The sequence below is a fragment of the Oncorhynchus clarkii genome, chromosome 4 (genome assembly GCF_045791955.1).
Source record: "Oncorhynchus clarkii lewisi isolate Uvic-CL-2024 chromosome 4, UVic_Ocla_1.0, whole genome shotgun sequence".
NCBI lineage: Eukaryota > Metazoa > Chordata > Actinopteri > Salmoniformes > Salmonidae > Oncorhynchus > Oncorhynchus clarkii.
Genome location: NC_092150.1, coordinates 2064524 through 2087634, shown reverse-complemented (window position 1 = coordinate 2087634; position 23111 = coordinate 2064524). Strand labels below are relative to the sequence as shown.

Sequence of the window (23111 nt, the reverse complement as noted above, 5' to 3'; positions counted from 1 at the left end):
AGTCCTGACTGGGGATCCTTAAGGAACCAACGGGCTCAGACACAGCTGTATAGTCCTGACTGGGGATCCTTAAGGAACCAACGGGATCAGACACAGCTGTATAGTTCTGACTGGGGATCCTTAAGGAACCAATATGCTCAGACACAGCTGTATAGTCCTGACTGGGGATCCTTAAGGAACCAACAGGCTCAGACACAGCTGTATAGTCCTGACTGGGGATCCTTAAGGAACCAACGGGCTGAGACACAGCTGTATAGTCCTGACTGGGGATCCTTAAGGAACCAACGGGCTCAGACACAGCTGTATAGTCCTGACTAGGGATCCTTAAGGAACCAACAGGCTCAGACACAGCTGTATAGTCCTGACTGGGGATCCTTAAGGAACCAACGGGCTCAGACACAGCTGTATAGTCCTGACTAGGGATCCTTAAGGAACCAACAGGCTCAGACACAGCTGTATAGTCCTGACTGGGGATCCTTAAGGAACCAACGGGCTCAGACAGCTGTATAGTTCTGACTGGGGATCCTTAAGGAACCAACGGGATCAGACACAGCTGTATAGTCCTGACTGGGGATCCTTAAGGAACCAACGGGCTCAGACACAGCTGTATAGTCCTGACTGGGGATCCTTAAGGAACCAACAGGATCAGACACAGCTGTATAGTCCTGACTGGGGATCCTTAAGGAACCAACGGGATCACAGCTGTATAGTCCTGACTGGGGATCCTTAAGGAACCAACGGGCTCAGACACAGCTGTATAGTCCTGACTGGGGATCCTTAAGGAACCAACGGGATCACAGCTGTATAGTCCTGACTGGGGATCCTTAAGGAACCAACGGGCTCAGACACAGCTGTATAGTCCTGACTGGGATCCTTAAGGAACCAACGGGCTCAGACACAGCTGTATAGTCCTGACTGGGGATCCTTAAGGAACCAACGGGCTCAGACACAGCTGTATAGTCTTGACTGGGGATCCTTAAGGAACCAACGGGCTCAGACACAGCTGTATATTCCTGACTGGGGATCCTTAAGGAACCAACAGGCTCAGACACAGCTGTATAGTCCTGACTGGGGATCCTTAAGGAACCAACAGGCTCAGACACAGCTGTATAGTCCTGACTGGGGATCCTTAAGGAACCAACGGGCTCAGACACAGCTGTATAGTCCTGACTGGGGATCCTTAAGGAACCAACAGGCTCAGACACAGCTGTATAGTCCTGACTGGGGATCCTTAAGGAACCAACAGGCTCAGACACAGCTGTATAGTCCTGACTGGGGATCCTTAAGGAACCAACAGGCTCAGACACAGCTACACCCTAATTGTACACCCTTTTCTCAAAGTGTTTTACTTGCACACTTCCTATCATGGATTTATGCTTAACAACGGTGGAAAGAAACTCCCTTCAGCCAATAATTACAATCTAATGCTTTTAAATCCATGACAAGAAGAACAAGTAAGTGCACACTTTGGAGGCAGCCTCTACTCAGTATAGACCCTAGAGCCTGGCCACGCAGCTGTGTCTCGGGTCTAGAGCCTGGCCACGCAGCTGTGTCTCGGTCTAGAGCCTGGCCACGCAGCTGTGTCTCGGTCTAGAGCCTGGCCACGCAGCTGTGTCTCGGTCTAGAGCCTGGCCACGCAGCTGTGTCTCGGTCTAGAGCCTGGCCACGCAGCTGTGTCTCGGTCTAGAGCCTGGCCACGCAGCTGTGTCTCGGTCTAGAGCCTGGCCACGCAGCTGTGTCTCGGTCTAGAGCCTGGCCACGCAGCTGTGTCTCGGTCTAGAGCCTGGCCACGCAGCTGTGTCTCAGTCTAGAGCCTGGCCACGCAGCTGTGTGTCAGTCTAGAGCCTGGCCACGCAGCTGTGTCTCAGACAGACAGGACCAAAGCAGTCTTTTAGAAGGGGGTTTGGGGTCGGGGGTCAGGGGGAAGCAGGTGGTACTGGTGATGCCGTTAAATGCTCTGACAACATTGCATCTTTGGTTTATTCTCCGTCGGCTGCACCTGGATGTTGACCACGTTGTTGCTAGGCGACATGTTGTTGTCTTGCCGGTCTGACATCTGTTTCTGAGACACAATGCGATAGATTTCTGCAGGGAGGGAGGGGGGATGTGGAAGACAGGAGGGAGAGCGAGGAAGAGAAGAGACAGACAGGGGTGAGAGAGGGAGACAGAGGGACAAGAGAGAGAGAGAGAGAGAGAGACAAGAGGGAGATTACCATGTTATGCTGCAGTACTTTACTCCCAGCTTAAACAGGAAATTATCTAGTACAATCACCAGATCGGATCGCGTTCCCTATGAAACATTGGTTTGACTAGACTCTGTGTGTTAGTACAGGCATGGCAGGAGCCACAGGAAGGGAGTTGATCCACAGCAGAGCAGTGGACCTCATCTGGCCCCCGGCCCTCAGCTGTGATTAGGTATTCAGGAAGCTCATCTGGCCCCCGGCCCTCAGCTGTGATTAGGTATTCAGGAAGCTCATCTGGCCCCCGGCCCTCAGCTGTGATTAGGTATTCAGGAAGCTCATCTGGCCCCCGGCCCTCAGCTGTGATTAGGTATTCAGGAAGCTCATCTGGCCCCCGGCCCTCAGCTGTGATTAGGTATTCAGGAAGCTCATCTGGCCCCCTGGTCTCAGCTGTGATTAGGTATTCAGGAAGCTCATCTGGCCCCCTGGTCTCAGCTGTGATTAGGTATTCAGGAAGCTCATCTGGCCCCCGGCCCTCAGCTGTGATTAGGTATTCAGGAAGCTCACCTGGCCCCCGGCCCTCAGTTGTGATTAGGTATTCAGGAAGCTCACCTGGCCCCTGGCCCTCAGCTGTGATTAGGTATTCAGGAAGCTCATCTGGCCCCCGGAACTCAGCTATGATTAGGTATTCAGGAAGCTCATCTGGCCCCCGGCCCTCAGCTGTGATTAGGTATTCAGGAAGCTCATCTGGCCCCCGGCCCTCAGCTGTGATTAGGTATTCAGGAAGCTCATCTGGCCCCCGGCCCTCAGATGTGATTAGGTATTCAGAAAGCTCACCTGGCCCCCGGCCCTCAGCTGTGATTAGGTATTCAGGAAGCTCATCTGGCCCCCGGCTGTGATTAGGTATTCAGGAAGCTCATCTGGCCCCCGGAACTCAGCTGTGATTAGGTATTCAGGAAGCTCATCTGGCCCCTGGCGCAGCAGAGATGATCACCCTAACACACAACCACTGGTCTCTTCTCTCATTCTCTGGCCTGTGCTAAACCCTGTGCCATAATACAATATAGCCCATTTAAAATATAATGACTTTATTAAACCTTATAGAAAATAGACAATGCACAGACAGACTACTCACCAGTCAGAATGGTCTGGAAGGATGTCTCCACGTTAGTAGAGTCCAAGGCTGAGGTCTCCAGGAAAGACAAACCGTTCTTCTCTGAGGGACAGAGGGAAACGCTAAACCATGTCAATCACTACTGTGTTAAGGTCTCCCCGCGACATCGCAGAGAGACGTCTCCCCGCCACATCGCAGAGAGACGTCTCCCCGCCACATCGCAGAGAGACGTCTCCCCGCCACATCGCAGAGAGACGTCAGAGAGGAAAAGATGAACACTACTACTCTTAGACCTCCTTATGTGGGAGTAGGGAGGCATGGTTGGTACTAGCCTGATACCAGACCTGCACAAATACATCTGAAACCAGACCAGGTTGGATCTGAAACCAGACCAGGTTGGTTCTGAAACCAGACCAGGTTGGATCTGAAACCAGACCAGGTTGGATCTGTCCTGACCTGAACAAATACATCTGAAACCAGACCAGGTTGGATCTGAACTGACCTGAACAAATACAACTGAAACCAGACCAGGTTGGTTCTGAACTGACCCGAACAAATACATCTGAAACCAGACCAGGTTGGTTCTGAACTGACCTGAACAAATACATCTGAAACCAGACCAGGTTGGTTCTGAAACCAGACCAGGTTGGATCTGTCCTGAACAAATACATCTGAAACCAGACCAGGTTGGTTCTGAAACTAGATCAGGTTGGATCTGAAACCAGACCAGGTTGGTTCTGAAACCAGACCAGGTTGGATCTGTCCTGACCTGAACAAATACATCTGAAACCAGACCAGGTTGGTTCTGAAACCAGACCAGGTTGGATCTGTCCTGACCTGAACAAATACATCTGAAACCAGACCAGGTTTGTTCTGAAACCAGACCAGGTTTGATCTGAAACCAGACCAGGTTTGATCTGAAACCAGACCAGGTTGGTTCTGAAACCAGACCAGGTTGGATCTGTCTTGACCTGAACAAATACATCTGAAACCAGACCAGGTTGGTTCAGAAACCAGACCAGGTTGGATCTGTACTGACCTGAACAATTACATCTGAAACCAGACCAGGTTGGTTCTGAAACCAGACCAGGTTGGATCTGTCCTGACCTGAACAAATACATCTGAAACAAGACCAGGTTGGTTCTGAACTGAACTGACCTGAACAAATACATCTGAAACCAGACCAGGTTGGTTCTGTACTAACCTGAAAAAATACATCTGAAACCAGACCAGGTTGGTTCTGTACTGACCTGAACAAATACATCTGAAACCAGACCAGGTTGGTTCTGTACTGACCTGAACAAATACATCTGAAACCAGATCAGGTTGGTTCTGAAACCAGACCAGGTTGGATCTGAACTGACCTGCACAAATACATCTGAAACCAGACCAGGTTTGTTCTGAAACCAGACCAGGTTGGTTCTGAAACCAGACCAAGTTGGATCTGAAACAAGACCAGGTTGGTTCTGAACTGACCTGAACAAATACATCTGAAACCAGACCAGGTTGGTTCTGAAACCAGACCAGGTTGGTTCTGTACTGACCTGCAAACGCCCGTGCCCCATCGGTGGGCACAGCCCTGAGGTGGCGCAGGTCACTCTTGTTGCCAACCAACATAATAACGATGTTGCTGTCAGCATGGTCTCTCAGCTCCTTCAGCCAACGCTCCACGCTTTCATAGGTCAGGTGCTTGGCGATGTCATAGACCAGAAGAGCACCCACGGCACCACGGTAATACCTGTGGACCAGAGAAGACAGTTCAAATCAAATTCAATTGGTCACATAAATATATCTAGCAGAATGGAGCAAACAAACGTGACAAACACCACCACTATCAGAATAGAGCCATAAGGGAGAATAGACATCTACCACTATCAGATTAGAAACATAAGGGAAACTAGACACCTAACACACAACTACCACTTACAGATTAGAGCCATAAGGGAGACTAGGCATCTACCACCCCACTATCACTATCAGATTATAGCCATAAGGGAGAATAGGCATCTAGTACTATCAGATTAGAGCCACAAGGGAGACTAGGCATATACCACACCACTATTAGATTAGAGCCATAAGTGAGACTAGACATCTACCACCCCACTACCACTATCAAACTAGAGCCATAAGGGAGACCAGGCACCTACCACCCCACTACCACTATCAAATTAGAGCCATAAGGGAGCCTAGGCATCTACCACTATCAGATTAAAGCCATAAGGGAGACTAGGCATCTACCACTATCAGATTAGAGCCATAATGGAGATAAGGCATCTACCACCCCACTACCACAATCAGATTAGATCCACAAGGGAGGCTAGGCATCTACCACTATCAGACTAGAGCCATAAGGGAGACTTGACATCTACCACTATCAGATTAGAGCCATAAGGGAGACTAGACATTTACCATACCACTATCAGATTAGAGCCATAAAGGAGACTAGGCATCTACCACCCCCCTACCACTATCAGATTAAAGCCATAAAGGAGAATAGGAATCTACCACCCCACTACCACTATCAGATTAGAGCCATAAAAGGAGACTAGGCATCTACCACCCCACTACCACTATCAGATTAGAGCCATAAGGGAGCCTAGACATCTACCACCCCACACCCACTATCAGATTAGAGCCATAAAGGAGACTAGGCATCTACCACCCCCCTACCACTATCAGATTAGAACCATAAGGGAGACTAGGCATCTACCACTATCAGATTAGAGCAATAAAGGAGACTAGATATCTACCACCCACTACCACTATCAGATTAGAGCCATAAAAGGAGACTAGGCATCTACCACCCCCCTACCACTATCAGATTAAAGCCATAAAGGAGAATAGGAATCTACCACCCCACTATCACTATCAGATTAGAGCCATAAGGAAGCCTAGGCATCTACCACTATCAGATTAGAGCCTAAAGGGAGACAAGGCATCTACCACTATCAGATTAGAGTCATAAGGGAGACTAGGCATTTACCATACCACTATTAGGTTAGAGCCATAAAGGAGAATAGGAATCTACCACCCCACTATCACTATCATATTAGAGCCATAAGGGAGACTAGGCATCTACCACTATCAGATTAGAGCCATAAAGGAGACTAGATATCTATCATAAAACTACCACTATCAGATTATTGCCATAAAAGGAGACTAGGCATCTACCATCCCACTACCACTATCAGATTAGAGCCATAAGGGAGCCTAGACATCTACCACCCCACACCCACTATCAGATTAGAGCCATGAAGGAGACTAGGCATCTACCACCCCACTACCACTATCAGATTAGAGCCATAAGGGAGCCTAGACATCTACCACCCCACACCCACTATCAGATTAGAGCCATAAAGGAGACTAGGCATCTACCACCCCCCCTACCACTAGCAGATTAGAGCCATAAAGGAGACTAGATACTATCATAAAACTACCACTATCAGATTAGAGCAATAAGGGAGACTAGGCATCTACCACTTTCAGATTAGAGCCATAAAGGAGACTAGGCATCTACCACCCACTACCACTATCAGATTAGAGCCATAAAGGAGACTAGATACTATCATAAAACTACCACTATCAGATTAGAGCAATAAGGGAGACTAGACATTTACCATACCACTATCAGATTAGAGCCATAAAGGAGACTAGGCATCTTCAACTACCAGATTAGAGGCATAGGGGAGACTAGACATCTACCACTATCAGATTAGAGGCATGAGGGAGACTAGACATCTACCACGACCAGATGAGATCTATAAGGGAGACTAGACATCTACCACCCACTACCACTATCAGATTAGAGCCATAAAGGAGACCAGGCACCTACCACCCCACTACCACTATCAAATTAGAGACATAAGGGAGCCTAGGCATCTACCACTATCAGATTAAAGCCATAAGGGAGACTAGGCATCTACCACTATCAGATTAGAGCCATAATGGAGACTAGGCATCTACCACCCCACTACCAGATTAGAGCCATAAAGGAGATAAGGCATCTACCACCCCACTACCACTTACAGATTAGAGCCATAAGGGAGACTAGGCATCTACCACTATCAGATTAAAGCCATAAGGGAGACTAGGCATCTACCACTATCAGATTAGAGCCATAATGAAGACTAGGCATCTACCACCCCACTACCAGATTAGAGCCATAAAGGAGATAAGGCATCTACCACCCCACTACCACTATCAGATTAGAGCCATAAGGGAGACTAGGCATCTACCACCCCACTACCACTATCAGATTAGAGCCATAAGGGAGACTTGACATCTACCACTATCAGATTAGAGCCATAAGGGAGACTAGACATTTACCATACCACTATCAGATTAGAGCCATAAAAGGAGACTAGGCATCTACCACCCCACTACCACTATCAGATTAGAGCAATAAAGGAGACTAGATATCTACCACCCACTACCAGATTAGAGCCATAAAAGGAGACTAGGCATCTACCACCCCCCTACCACTATCAGATTAAAGCCATAAAGGAGAATAGGAATCTACCACCCCACTATCACTATCAGATTAGAGCCATAAGGAAGCCTAGGCATCTACCACTATCAGATTAGAGTCATAAGGGAGACTAGGCATTTACCATACCACTATTAGGTTAGAGCCATAAAGGAGAATAGGAATCTACCACCCCACTATCACTATCATATTAGAGCCATAAGGGAGACTAGGCATCTACAATCCCACTACCACTATCAGATTAGAGCCATAAAGGAGACTAGATATCTATCATAAAACTACCACTATCAGATTAGAGCCATAAAAGGAGACTAGGCATCTACCATCCCACTACCACTATCAGATTAGAGCCATAAGGGAGCCTAGACATCTACCACCCCACACCCACTATCAGATTAGAGCCATGAAGGAGACTAGGCATCTACCACCCCACACCCACTATCAGATTAGAGCCATAAAGGAGACTAGGCATCTACCACCCCCCCTACCACTATCAGATTAGAGCCATAAAGGAGAATAGGAATCTACCACCCCACTTTCACTATCAGATTAGAGCCATAAGGGAGACTAGGCATCTACCACTATCAGATTAGAGCCATAAAGGAGACTAGGCATCTACCACCCACTACCACTATCAGATTAGAGCCATAAAGGAGACTAGATACTATCATAAAACTACCACTATCAGATTAGAGCAATAAGGGAGACAAGACATCTTCAACTACCAGATTAGAGGCATGAGGGAGACTAGACATCTACCACGACCAGATGAGATCTATAAGGGAGACTAGACATCTACCACCCACTACCACTATCAGATTAGAGCCATAAAGGAGACCAGGCACCTACCACCCCACTACCACTATCAAATTAGAGCCATAAGGGAGCCTAGGCACCTACCACCCCACTACCACTATCAAATTAGAGCCATAAGGGAGCCTAGGCATCTACCACTATCAGATTAAAGCCACAAGGGAGACTAGGCATATACCACACCACTATTAGATTAGAGCCATAAGTGAGACTAGACATCTACCACCCCACTACCACTATCAAACTAGAGCCATAAGGGAGACTAGACATCTACCACGACCAGATGAGATCTATAAGGGAGACTAGATATCTATCACCCCACTACCACTATCACATTAGAGCCATAAAGGAGACTAGGCATCGACCACCCCACTACCACTATCAGATTAGAGCCATAATGGAGACTAGGCATCTACCACCCCACTACCATATTAGAGCCATAAAGGAGATAAGGCATCTACCACCCCACTACCACAATCAGATTAGATCCACAAGGGAGGCTAGGCATCTACCACTATCAGATTAGAGCCATAAAGGAGACTAGATATCTATCACCCCACTACCACTATCACATTAGAGCCATAAAGGAGACTAGGCATCGACCACCCCACTACCACTATCAGATTAGAGCCATAAGGGAGACTTGACATCTACCACTATCAGATTAGAGCCATAAGGGAGACTAGACATTTACCATGCCACTATCAGATTAGAGCCATAAAGGAGACTAGGCATCTACCACCCCCCTACCACTATCAGATTAAAGCCATAAAGGAGAATAGGAATCTACCACTATCAGATTAGAGCCATAAAAGGAGACTAGGCATCTACCACCCCACTACCACTATCAGATTAGAGCCATAAGGGAGCCTAGACATCTACCACCCCACACCCACTATCAGATTAGAGCCATAAAGGAGACTAGGCATCTACCACCCCCCTACCACTATCAGATTAGAACCATAAGGGAGACTAGGCATCTACCACTATCAGATTAGAGCAATAAAGGAGACTAGATATCTACCACCCACTACCACTATCAGATTAGAGCCATAAAAGGAGACTAGGCATCTACCACCCCCCTACCACTATCAGATTAAAGCCATAAAGGAGAATAGGAATCTACCACCCCACTACCACTATCAGATTAGAGCCATAAAGGAGAATAGGAATCTACCACCCTACTATCACTATCAGATTAGAGCCATAAGGAAGCCTAGGCATCTACCACTATCAGATTAGAGCCTAAAGGGAGACAAGGCATCTACCACTATCAGATTAGAGTCATAAGGGAGACTAGGCATTTACCATACCACTATTAGGTTAGAGCCATAAAGGAGAATAGGAATCTACCACCCCACTATCACTATCATATTAGAGCCATAAGGGAGACTAGGCATCTACCACTATCAGATTAGAGCCATAAAGGAGACTAGATATCTATCATAAAACTACCACTATCAGATTATTGCCATAAAAGGAGACTAGGCATCTACCATCCCACTACCAGATTAGAGCCATAAGGGAGCCTAGACATCTACCACCCCACACCCACTATCAGATTAGAGCCATAAGGGAGCCTAGACATCTACCACACCACTACCACTATCAGATTAGAGCCATAAAGGAGAATAGGAATCTACCACCCCCATACCACTACCAGATTAGAGCCATAAGGGAGCCTAGACATCTACCACCCCACACCCACTATCAGATTAGAGCCATAAGGAAGCCTAGGCATCTACCACTATCAGATTAGAGCCTAAAGGGAGACAAGGCATCTACCACTATTAGATTAGAGACATAAAGGAGAATAGGAATCTACCACCCCACACCCACTATCAGATTAGAGCCATAAAGGAGACTATGCATCTACCACCCCCCCCCCCCCCCCCCTACCACTATCAGATTAGAGCCATAAAGGAGAATAGGAATCTACCACCGCACTTTCACTATCAGATTAGAGCCATAAGGGAGACTAGGCATCTACCACTATCAGATTAGAGCCATAAAGGAGACTAGGCATCTACCACCCACTACCACTATCAGATTAGAGCCATAAAGGAGACTAGATACTATCATAAAACTACCACTATCAGATTAGAGCAATAAGGGAGACAAGACATCTTCAACTACCAGATTAGAGGCATAGGGGAGACTAGACATCTACCACTATCATTTTAGAGGCATGAGGGAGACTAGACATATACCATTATCAGATTAGAGCCATAAGGGAGACTAGGCATCTACCACCCCACTACCACTATCAGATTAGAGCCATAAGGGAGACTAGGCATTTACCATACCACTATCAGATTAGAGCATTAAGGGAGCCTAGACATCTACCACCCCACACCCAATATCAGATTAAAGCCATAAGGGAGACTTGACATCTACCACTATCAGATTAGAGCCATAAGGGAGACTTGACATCTACCATTATCAGATTAGAGCCATAAGGGAGACTAGGCATTTACCATACCACTATCAGATTAGAGCCATAAAGGAGACTAGACATCTACCACTAATTGTATGATGATCAATAAATGATATGATGATCAATAAATGATATGATGATCAGTAAATTAAATGTACCCGTTGATTCTTGAAGAATATAAGTTATAAATGTTATAAATATAAATTATAAATGCCTCATGAGCTCAGCTCAACCGTTGCTCACCAACAGAAGACAAAATATAAGTTTGTTGTACTCCAATGTTTGTATACAATGTAAATGTAAAATACTGTATAGTCTCATAACATGGTTATAACTATAATGTTGATATCATGGATGGTCAGTCCTGTATAGTCTCATAACATGGTTATAACTATAATGTTGATATCATGGATGGTCAGTCCTGTATAGTCTCATAACATGGTTATAACTAGAATGTTGATATCATGGATGGTCAGTCCTGTATAGTCTCATAACATGGTTATAACTATAATGTTGATATCATGGATGGTCAGTCCTGTATAGTCTCATAACATGGTTATAACTATAATGTTGATATCATGGATGGTCAGTGCTGTATAGTCTCATAACATGGTTATAACTATAATGTTGATATCATGGATGGTCAGTCCTGTATAGTCTCATAACATGGTTATAACTATAATGTTGATATCATGGATGGTCAGTCCTGTATAGCCTCATAACATGATTATAACTATAATGTTGATATCATGGATGGTCAGTCCTGTATAGCTTCATAACATGGTTATAACTATAATGTTGATATCGTGGATGGTCAGTCCTGTATAGTCTCATAACATGGTTATAACTATAATGTTGATATCACGGATGGTCAGTCCTGTATAGCCTCATAACATGGTTATAACTATAATGTTGGTATCATGGATGGTCCTGTATAGTCTCATAACATGGTTATAACTATAATGTTGATATCATGGATGGTCAGTCCATAGCTCTGTCCATGAATCTGAGTGGTTACATTTCTCCAGGCCCATCCCCTCAACGTTTTGGTATTTCTTCAACTGCTGATTGCCGCTTTAAGGTGTTTGAGCTACTAAAAAAAACGTATCGATATTTATCAATAACGAAATAGCTATGAGATAAGCAATCAATATATAGCACAACGTTGGATTTCACACCCATCTCAAAATCAAATGGTTTCGTTCCTCCTACTGCTTTGAGCATACATACCCTCAATATAAAAACGATCCATTTTAAACTGTATATCTAAACATAACACAAAACTACTGCAGGATGGCGAACCTGAACAAATCAAAATAGAACTTATTGTAAACCCCGTTCAGGAGATCCAGATGAGTAGTCTCCGGTTTATCATTTTTATTTTGGGGGAAAAAACATCCATTTTCCACCATGTATATAGATAACAATAACCTAGCAATAACCTAGCAATAACCTAGCAATAACCTAGCAATAACCTAGCAAATAACATCATGAATAAAGACTAAGTGACAACCTAATATTGAGCGTGCGAAGCTGAACACATCGTATTGGTCAGAGTGCGAAGCTGAACACGCCCCCTACATCATATTGGTCAGCGTGCGAAGCCGAACACGCCCCCTACATCGTATTGGTCAGAGTGCAAAGCTGAACATGCCCCCTACATCATATTGGTCAGTGTGCGAAGCTGAACACGCCCCCTACATCGTATTGGTCAGCGTGCAAAGCTGCACACGCCCCCCGACATCGTATTGGTCAGCGTGCAAAGCTGGGCGTGGTGCACAGTGGACCTGGATGGTTTGGGGACCGTGGACCTGGATGGTTTGGGGACCGTGGACCTGGAGGGTTTGGGGACCGTGGACCTGGATGGTCTGGGGACCGTGGACCTGGATGGTCTGGGGACCGTGGACCTGGAGGGTCTGGGGACCGTGGACCTGGAGGGTCTGGGGACCGTGGACCTGGAGGGTTTGGGGACCGTGGACCTGGAGGGTTTGGGGACCGTGGACCTGGATGGTCTGGGGACCGTGGACCTGGAGGGTTTGGGGACCGTGGACCTGGATGGTTTGGGGACCGTGGACCTGGATGGTTTGGGGACCGTGGACCTGGATGGTTTGGGGACCGTGGACCTGGAGGGTTTGGGGACCGTGGACCTGGATGGTTTGGGGACCGTGGACCTGGATGGTTTGGGGACCGTGGACCTGGAGGGTTTGGGGACCGTGGACCTGGAGGGTTTGGGGACCGTGGACCTGGAGGGTTTGGGGACCGTGGACCTGGATGGTTTGGGGACCGTGGACCGATGCGGTCTTGTTTTAACATTTCAATCAGGGACTGATGAGTATCAGTGAATCATTACATTCCTAGAATATATGTGTGTGTGTGTGTGTGTGTGTGCGCGCGCACCACCAGAGAGACTCACGCTGATGTAATAGCCCGGTATCTCTCCTGGCCAGCTGTGTCCCAGATCTGAGCCTTCACGGTCTTCCCATCCACCTGGATACTGCGGGTGGCAAACTCCACCCCGATGGTGCTCTTACTCTCCAGGTTAAACTCATTCCGGGTGAAACGAGACAACAGGTTACTCTTCCCCACACCAGAGTCTCCTATCAACACCACTGGGCCAGAGAGAGAGAGAGAGATGGGTTAGATTCTCCTATCAACACCACTGGGCCAGAGAGAGAGGGAGACAGGTTAGAGTCTCCTATCAACACCAATGGGCCAGAGAGAGAGAGAGATGGGGTTAGAGTCTCCTATCAACACCACTGGGCCAGAGAGACAGGTTAGAGTCTCCTATCAACACCAGTAGGCCAGAAAGAGAGAGAGAGGTTAGAGTCTCCTATCAACACCACTGGGCCAGAGAGAGACAGGTTAGAGTCTCCTATCAACACCACTGGGCCAGAGAGAGAGAGAGAGAGAGAGAGAGAGAGAGGTTAGAGTCTCCTATCAACACCACTGGGCCAGAGAGAGAGAGAGGTTAGAGTATCCTATCAACATCACAGAGAAAGAGACAGGTTTGAGTCAATTCAATCAAATCAAGATGTTATTTGTCACATGTGCTGAATACAATAGGTGTAGTAGACCTTACAGTGGAATGCTGAATACAACAGGTGTAGTAGACCTTACAGTGAAATGCTGAATACAACAGGTGTAGTAGACCTTACAGTGAACTGCTGAATACAACAGGTGTAGTAGACCTCACAGTGAAATGCCGAATACAACAGGTGTAGTAGACCTCACAGTGAAATGCCGAATACAACAGGTGTAGTAGACCTTAGTGAAATGCTGAATACAACAGGTGTAGTAGACCTTAGTGAAATGCTGAATACAACAGGTGTAGTAGACCTTACAGTGAAATGCTGAATACAACAGGTGTAGTAGACCTCACAGTGAAATGCTGAATACAACAGGTGTAGTAGACCTCACAGTGAAATGCTGAATACAACAGGTGTAGGTAGACCTTACAATGAAATGCTGAATACAAATTACTTACAAGCCCCTTAAAACCAACAATGTAGTTTTAAGAAAAGTGTTAAGAAAGTATTTACTCTAATAAAAAGTCAAAAATAAATAAAACAACAACGTTATTAATCCAATCAGATTACAAAAATCAATTTCTTCTATACAGTGGGGCAAAAAAGTATTTAGTCAACCACCAATTGTGCAAGTTCTCCCACTTATAAAGATGAGAAAGGCCTGTAATTTTCATCATAGGTACACTTCAACTATGACAGACAAAATGAGAAAAAAAAATCCAGAAAATCACATTGTAGGATTTTTAATGAATTTATGAAATTATGGTGGAAAAATAAGTATTTGGTCACCTACAAACAAGCAAGATTTCTGGCTCTCACAGACCTGTAACTTCTTCTTTAAGAGGCTCCTCTGTCATCCACTTGTTACCTGTATTAATGGCACCTGTTTGTACTTGTTATCAGTATAAAAGACACAACCTCAAACAGACCTCTCATCTTTTTAAGTGGGAGAACTTGCACAATTGGTGGCTGACTAAATACTTTGTTGACCCACTGTATATACACACAGTAGCAGTCAACAGTCTGGACACACCTACTCATTCCAGGGTTTTTCTTTATTTGTACTGTTTTCTACATTGTAGAACAATAGTGAAGAAATCAAACCTATGAAGTAACGCATATTACACAACCTCCAGGCCGCTTAATGGGAATATAATTTATTGTGTATCGATTTGAATATACTTGTGTATTGATTTTAAGAAAGGCGTTGATGTTTATGGCTAGGTACATTGGTGCAGCGACGGTGATTTTTCCCCGAATGGCTTTTGTTAAATCATCCCCCGTTTGGCGAAGTTGAAGTAGGCTGTGATTCGATGATAAATTAACAGGCACCGTATTGATTATATGCAACGCAGGACACGCTAGTTAACCTAGTAATATCATCAACCATGTGTAGTTAACTAGTGATTATGTTAATGTAACGGATGTGAAACGGCTAGCTTAGTTAGCGGTGGTGCGGCGCTAAATAGCGTTTCAATCGGTGACGTCACTCGCTCTGAGACCTTGAAGTAGTGGTTCCCCTTGCTCTGCAAGGGCCGCGGCTTTTGTGGAGCGATGGGTAACGATGCTTCGAGGGGTGACTGTTGTTGATGTGTGCAGAGGGTCCCTGGTTCGAGCGAGGCGAGTATGGGCGAGGGGACGGTCTAAAGTTATACTGTTACATTGATGCTGTTGACCCGGATCACTGGTTGCTGCGGAAAATGAGGAGGTCAAAAGGAGGGTGAGTGTAACGGATGTGAAACGGCTCGCTTACCTCTAGTTTGTTGGGCTATATCTGTGGTATACCGGTCATCATGAGCCTTGATGAATAAGGTGTGTTTGTTGGACTATATGTGTGGTATACCAGTCATACAGAAGTGAGTAATAAATACACAGCCTGTAACTACATCCCCGGTTCCATGGTTTGCGACTACTGACACACATTCCTCTCAACGCATTGCCCCAGTCGATAACATGCGCTGACTGGACATGGACTAAGGCCTAGCCTATATTCCAGGTTAACACGCCATAAAGAAAAAAGGTGTAAATTCAGTGGTATGACATTCTCGTGGTTGAGATCATAAATGCTGAATGAAATGAGTCACATTCCTCCAGAGAGGAAAGGCCAATGGTCCATCATGGTCCATAGTAATTACTCCACAATGGGAAGAACCCATTTTATCATATATGTCATGATGAGAATGGTGTTGTTGTTGCTGTTGTTTTAAGCATCGGTCTTTACACAAGCAAGATATAGTAGATATCTAGCTACCTAACACGGTATTTGGTAGACATGTCTTCTGTAAGAAAACATTTTAAATGAATGACATCACATCACGTTATTGATAAAAGGTAGCTGGAGCAACTAGCAATGGTTTCAGTAACTAAGTTAAATGATCAGAGGCTCTATGTTAGCATTATTGAGGAATATCAAGACAATAGTCTACTATATATGTATAACACTGTCATATCCAAACGCACTCATTTTAGTTCATAAGATATCAAGCTGACATTAACTTTACTGCGAATGTGTAGCTAGCTAATTTATCTAGCGGCTAACTAGATTAGCAACGAGCTCCACCACCACTAGTACTAGCTAGCTGCTAACTAGATCAGCATCGAGCTCAACCACTACTAGTACTGTACTAGCTAGCGGCTAACTAGTTTAGCACCGAACTCTACCACCACTAGTATTAGCTAGCGGCTAACTAGATTAGCAACGAGCTCTACCACCACTAGTACTAGCTAGCGGATAACTAGATTAGCATCGAGCTCTACCACTACTAGTACTGTACTAGCTAGCGGCTAACTAGATTAGCACCAAGCTCTACCACCACTAGTACTTGCTAGCGGCTAACTAGATTAGCACCGAGCTCTACCACCACTAGTACTAGCTAGCGGCTAACTAGATTAGCACCGAGCTCTACCACCACTAGTACTAGCTAGCGGCTAACTAGATTAGCATCGAGCTCTACCACTACTAGTACAGTACTAGCTAGCGGCTAACTAGATTATCACCGAGCTCTACCACCACTAGTACTAGCTAGCGGCTAACTAGATCAGCATCGAGCTCTACCACTACTAGTACTGTACTAGCTAGCGGCTAACGAGATTAGCCCCGAGGTCTACCACCACTAGTACTAGCTAGCGGCTAACTAGATTAGCACTGAGCTCTACCACCACTAGACTAGCTAGCGGCTAACTAGATTAGCACCGAGCTCTACCACCACTAGAACTAGCTAGCGGCTAACAAGATTAGCACCGAGTTCTACCACCACTAGAACTAGCTAGCGGCTAACTAGAATAGCACCGAGCTCTACCACCACTAGAACTAGCTAGCGGGTAACTAGAATAGCACCGAGCTCTACCGCCACTAGAACTAGCTAGCGGCTAACTAGAATAGCACCGAGCTCTACCACCACTAGTACTAGCTAGCGGCTAACTAGAATAGCACCGAGCTCTACCACCACTAGAACTAGCTAGCGGCTAACTAGAATAGCACCGAGCTCTACCATCACTAGAACTAGCTAGCGGCTAACTAGATTAGCACCGAGCTCTACCACCACTAGTACTAGCTAGCGGCTGTCTAGATTAGCACCGAGCTCTACCACCACTAGAACTAGCTAGCGGCTAACTAGAATAGCACCGAGCTCTACCACCACTAGAACTAGCTAGCGGCTAACTAGAATAGCACCGAGCTCTACCACCACTAGTACTAGCTAGCGGCTAACTAGAATAGCACCGAGCTCTACCACCACTATAACTAGCTAGCGGGTAACTAGAATAGCACCGAGCTCTACCACCACTAGAACTAGCTAGCGGCTGTCTAGATTAGCACCGAGCTCTACCATCACTACAACTAGCTAGCTCGTATGAAACCATAATGAAGTTACATTTTATGGACGGGTAACGTTTTGGGGTCTGATTTGGCATAGATTTGTACCTTTGAACAAGTAATCATACTCGTCATCTCTGTTCCCCATCCTGAATCAAAAATGAAGGCGAGGTTTCGATCCAATTGGAACCGTTTCCTTTTCTTCCTCGGTCCTATCCCGCTTGGTACTCTGCAATGCACTGTCTTTAAAACGGTATCTGCTGCAACTCGAACCTAGTCCGTTTTAACAAGCGAGTTATAGCATCCAAGATGCTATATAAACGCCCACTTCCGGATCGAGCTTTTGGTATTGATAACAAGTCTCACTTTCTTTTGATGTTAAACGAAATATATTTATTGAATAAATGTATATATTATGGCAAAGTTGTTTTTCTTCATGACAGCCCAGCTAATCATGGACAACGGGAGAAATAAACTGTGTAATACGTACTAATGCGTTGTATATCTCTGAGTACAACATGGTTCTATGGTGTAATGGTTAGCACTCAGGACTCTGAATCCTGCGATCCGAGTTCAAATCTCGGTAGGACCTGTGTTTTTTGATTTTCTTAGCGGTGAATTAAAACAGTGGCAGACTTCTCGGTTATAAGGAGTAGATGTATTTTTCAGTTTAAAGGGGTAGTCTGCAGTTGCTACATCCATTTATTTTGTGGATTTATCAATTAATATGTACCCATTGATTCTTGAAGAATCTAAATGCCTCATCTGCATTGTTTTATGCCGTGTTCAAGTGCTAGTCTGAACTAGGAAACTCGGAAATATGTGACATGCTAACTGGTTAGAGTTAAACATGAGCCGGGTTTAACAAATCCGCAAATCGGACATTTCCGACTCGACGTTAGCTGAGCCAGTTACTGAAATTATCTTTGACTGAAACAATGCTGTTAACCAAGATTCGTGTTGAATCTTCCGACAAAACCTAGCTCTACCAAACTACTGTAACAAGTAGTGCTAATGTTTACATTACTATGAGTTTTCATTTAGCAGCTGTTCTTCTGTCACAAGTCATTGCAGTTAGCTGCTATGCTCAGCTGACCCAACGATACGATCGTGGAGAAACATGCTGATTGACGGACTGATTTCTGATTACAATAATTTCCTCTTAATTGTGGGGCTGCATGTCTACAACGTCAGCATCATTTAAACAGGCTAAGCAAGCTTTTTTATGTCAGTGAATAAAGAGCTAGCTAGCTACACTACATGACCAAAAGTATGTGGTCACCTGCTCGTCGAACATCTCATTCCAAAAATCATGGGCATTAATATGGAGTTGGTCCCCCCTTTGCTGCTATAACAGCCTCTACTCTTCTGGGAAGGGCGTTCCACTAGATGCTGGAATATTGCTGCAGGAACTTGCTTCCATTCAGCCACAAGATCATTAGTGAGGTCGGGGGCACTGATGTTGGGCGATAAGGCCTGGCTCGCAGGTGGCCTTCCAACTCATCCCAAAGGTGTTCGATGGGGTTGAGGTCAGGGCTCTGCAGGCCAATCAAATTCTTCTTCCAGCGCAAGACCATTATTCCTCTTCCACCAAACTTTACACTTGGCCCTATGGGGTCAAATGTATTTTCAATTTTTCAGAGTTAATGGTGGGAGGCTTCGGTGGCTCAGACCCTGTAACGGGTGGAGGAGAGACCAGAGACGGCTCGGCCTTTGACTCCGACTCGTTGCTTAATGTGGAGAACCGGTTGAAAGTTTCTATGAGCGACACCGGTTGAGCATCCCGACAGCATTTCTTTCCAGAAGCCATGAGAAAGTTGTCCAGCTGCGGTGACCGTGCGGCGAGATTTATACTACCATCTGTACTTACTGGTGGCACAGACGCTGTTTCATCCTTTCCTACACTGAAATTACCCTTCCCAACGATTGCGTCTGAAGCTGGGCTTACAGCACCATAAGCCGATCGTTCTCCTGTAAATTATGAGTACAGTGACTGCAATTGGATGGCAGTGTTACTACATAGCTTTTTTGGCTGGTGGAGGTCCTGTAGAACCATGTCCAGATAAAGCGTCCGGAGTAAAAAAGTTGAGGGAAAAAACAAAAATATAAACGGTAATTAAAAAGTAAAAACCGTAAAGTTGTCAGGTAGCAAAATAGGTTGGCAACAAAACGCACAGCAACACGAAAACAAGTCTGCAAGTTGTGACTGGAAATGGCGTAGAAACTCTAGACTCCCTTATGGCTCTAATCTGATAGTGGTAGATGTCTAGTCTCCCTTATGGCTCTAATCTGATAGTGGTAGATGTCTAGTCTCCCTTATGGCTCTAATCTGATAGTGGTAGATGTCTAGTCTCCCTTATGGCTCTAATCTGATAGTGGTAGGGGGGTTTTAGATTTCTAGTGTATCTAATGGCACTCTAATCTGATAGTGGTAGATGTCTAGTCTCCCTTATGGCTCTAATCTGATAGTGGTAGATGTCTAGTCTCCCTTATGGCTCTAATCTGATAGTGGTAGATGTCTAGTCTCCCTTATGGCTCTAATCTGATAGTGGTAGATGTCTAGTCTCCCTTATGGCTCTAATCTGATAGTGGTAGATGTCTAGACTCCCTTATGGATCTAATCTGATAGTGGTAGATGTCTAGTCTCCCTTATGGCTCTAATCTGATAGTGGTAGAAGTCTAGACTCCCTTATGGCTCTAATCTGATAGTGGTAGATGTCCAGTCTCCCTTATGGCTCTAATCTGATAGTGGTAGATGTCTAGTCTCCCTTATGGCTCTAATCTGATAGTGGTAGGGGGGTTTTAGATTTCTAGTGTATCTAATGGCACTCTAATCTGATAGTGGTAGATGTCTAGTCTCCCTTATGGCTCTAATCTGATAGTGGTAGATGTCTAGTCTCCCTTATGGCTCTAATCTGATAGTGGTAGATGTCTAGACTCCCTTCTGGCTCTAACCTGATAGTGGTAGATGTCTAGTCTCCCTTATGGCTCTAATCTGATAGTGGTAGATGTCTAGTCTCCCTTATGGCTCTAATCTGATAGTGGTAGATGTCTAGTCTCCCTTATGGCTCTAATCTGATAGTGGTAGATGTCTAGACTCCCTTATGGCTCTAATCTGATAGTGGTAGATGTCTAGTCTCCCTTATGGCTCTAATCTGATAGTGGTAGGGGGGTTTTAGATTTCTAGTGTATCTAATGGCACTCTAATCTGATAGTGGTAGATGTCTAGTCTCCCTTATGGCTCTAATCTGATAGTGGTAGATGTCTAGACTCCCTTATGGCTCTAATCTGATAGTGGTAGATGTCTAGTCTCCCTTATGGCTCTAATCTGATAGTGGTAGGGGGGTTTTAGATTTCTAGTGTATCTAATGGCACTCTAATCTGATAGTGGTAGATGTCTAGTCTCCCTTATGGCTCTAATCTGATAGTGGTAGATGTCTAGTCTCCCTTATGGCTCTAATCTGATAGTGGTAGATGTCTAGTCTCCCTTATGGCTCTAATCTGATAGTGGTAGGGGGGTTTTAGATTTCTAGTGTATCTAATGGCACTCTAATCTGATAGTGGTAGATGTCTAGTCTCCCTTATGACTCTAATCTGATAGTGGTAGGGGGGTTTTAGATTTCTAGTGTATCTAATGGCACTCTAATCTGATAGTGGTAGATGTCTAGTCTCCCTTATGGCTCTAATCTGATAGTGGTAGATGTCTAGTCTCCCTTATGGCTCTAATCTGATAGTGGTAGATGTCTAGACTCCCTTATGGATCTAATCTGATAGTGGTAGATGTCTAGTCTCCCTTATGGCTCTAATCTGATAGTGGTAGAAGTCTAGACTCCCTTATGGCTCTAATCTGATAGTGGTAGATGTCTAGTCTCCCTTATGGCTCTAATCTGATAGTGGTAGATGTCTAGTCTCCCTTATGGCTCTAATCTGATAGTGGTAGGGGGGTTTTAGATTTCTAGTGTATCTAATGGCACTCTAATCTGATAGTGGTAGATGTCTAGTCTCCCTTATGGCTCTAATCTGATAGTGGTAGATGTCTAGTCTCCCTTATGGCTCTAATCTGATAGTGGTAGATGTCTAGACTCCCTTCTGGCTCTAACCTGATAGTGGTAGATGTCTAGTCTCCCTTATGGCTCTAATCTGATAGTGGTAGATGTCTAGTCTCCCTTATGGCTCTAATCTGATAGTGGTAGATGTCTAGTCTCCCTTATGGCTCTAATCTGATAGTGGTAGATGTCTAGACTCCCTTATGGCTCTAATCTGATAGTGGTAGATGTCTAGTCTCCCTTATGGCTCTAATCTGATAGTGGTAGGGGGGTTTTAGATTTCTAGTGTATCTAATGGCACTCTAATCTGATAGTGGTAGATGTCTAGTCTCCCTTATGGCTCTAATCTGATAGTGGTAGATGTCTAGTCTCCCTTATGGCTCTAATCTGATAGTGGTAGATGTCTAGTCTCCCTTATGGCTCTAATCTGATAGTGGTAGATGCATAGTCTCCCTTATGGCTCTAATCTGATAGTGGTAGATGTCTAGTCTCCCTTATGGCTCTAATCTGATAGTGGTAGAACAAACACTCAAACTGGACAGTTTTATCTCCATCTCTTCATTCAAAGACTCAATCATGGACACTCTTACTGACAGCTGTGACTACTTTGCATGATGTATTGTTGTCTCTAACTTCTTACCCTTTGTGCTGTTGTCTGTGCCCAATAATGTTTGTACCATAATTTGTGTTGTTACCATGTTGTTGTCATGCTGTGTTGTCATGTGTTGCTGCCTTGCTTTGTTGTTGTCTTTAGGTCTCTCGTTATGTAGTGTTGTGCTGTATGTCTTGTTGTGATGTGTGTTTTATCCTATATTTATATTTAATTTATTTTTAATCCCAGCCCCTGTCCCCGCAGGTTGTTGTAAATAAGAAATTGTTCTTAACTGATTTGCCTAGTTAAATATTCAAACCAGGTACCGCAGTGACGCATCTTGCCTTGAGATGCTGTATTTTAGACCACTGAGTCACTCGGGAGTAATCTGCCAAACCAATCCCAACGAAGAAGAAAACAACTGGGAACTCTGGGAAAAAACGAGCTGCCAATGGGAAAAATGAAACAGACGTGTGTGTGGGAACTTGGGCCTCTTTCTACAGCTCCGATTTTCCGACCTGATGACTCACGTCTTGATTTGAAATCGTATTTTTCCGTGGTCCCAGTTGTCATCAACACACCATTAGTCAGAGAGGAAGAGAG

At 45.1% G+C, this 23111-nt stretch overlaps 1 protein-coding gene and 1 non-coding gene across 2 annotated transcripts; one reads left to right on the top strand and one right to left on the bottom strand.

Annotated features, from left to right (window-relative positions):
* Positions 1–1089: 1089 nt before the first annotated feature.
* On the bottom strand, positions 1090–18214 carry LOC139406289 (ras-related protein Rab-11A-like). Its single transcript, XM_071148746.1, has 5 exons — positions 17979–18214; positions 13444–13639; positions 4839–5032; positions 3316–3396; positions 1090–2085 (listed from the first exon to the last, which is right to left on the bottom strand). Exons 1-5 carry the CDS (start codon positions 18016–18018, stop codon positions 1949–1951), a joined length of 648 nt encoding a protein of 215 aa, XP_071004847.1. The 5' UTR covers positions 18019–18214; the 3' UTR covers positions 1090–1948.
* Positions 18215–18390: 176 nt separating this feature from the next.
* Positions 18391–18462, top strand: trnaq-cug (transfer RNA glutamine (anticodon CUG)). Its single transcript has one exon. It is a non-coding gene; the product is annotated as a tRNA-Gln (tRNA).
* The last annotated feature ends 4649 nt before the right edge of the window (positions 18463–23111 follow it).

Coding starts and splice junctions, on each gene's coding strand:
- LOC139406289 (XM_071148746.1), bottom strand. CDS start 18,018: ATGGGGAACAGAGATGACGAGTATGATTACTTGTTCAAAG. Junction 13,640..17,978: donor GTATGATTACTTGTTCAAAG/GTACAAATCTAT, acceptor TCTCTGGCCCAG/TGGTGTTGATAGGAGACTCT. Junction 3,397..4,838: donor TGGGGCACGGGCGTTTGCAG/GTCAGTACAGAA, acceptor TCTGTCCCTCAG/AGAAGAACGGTTTGTCTTTC.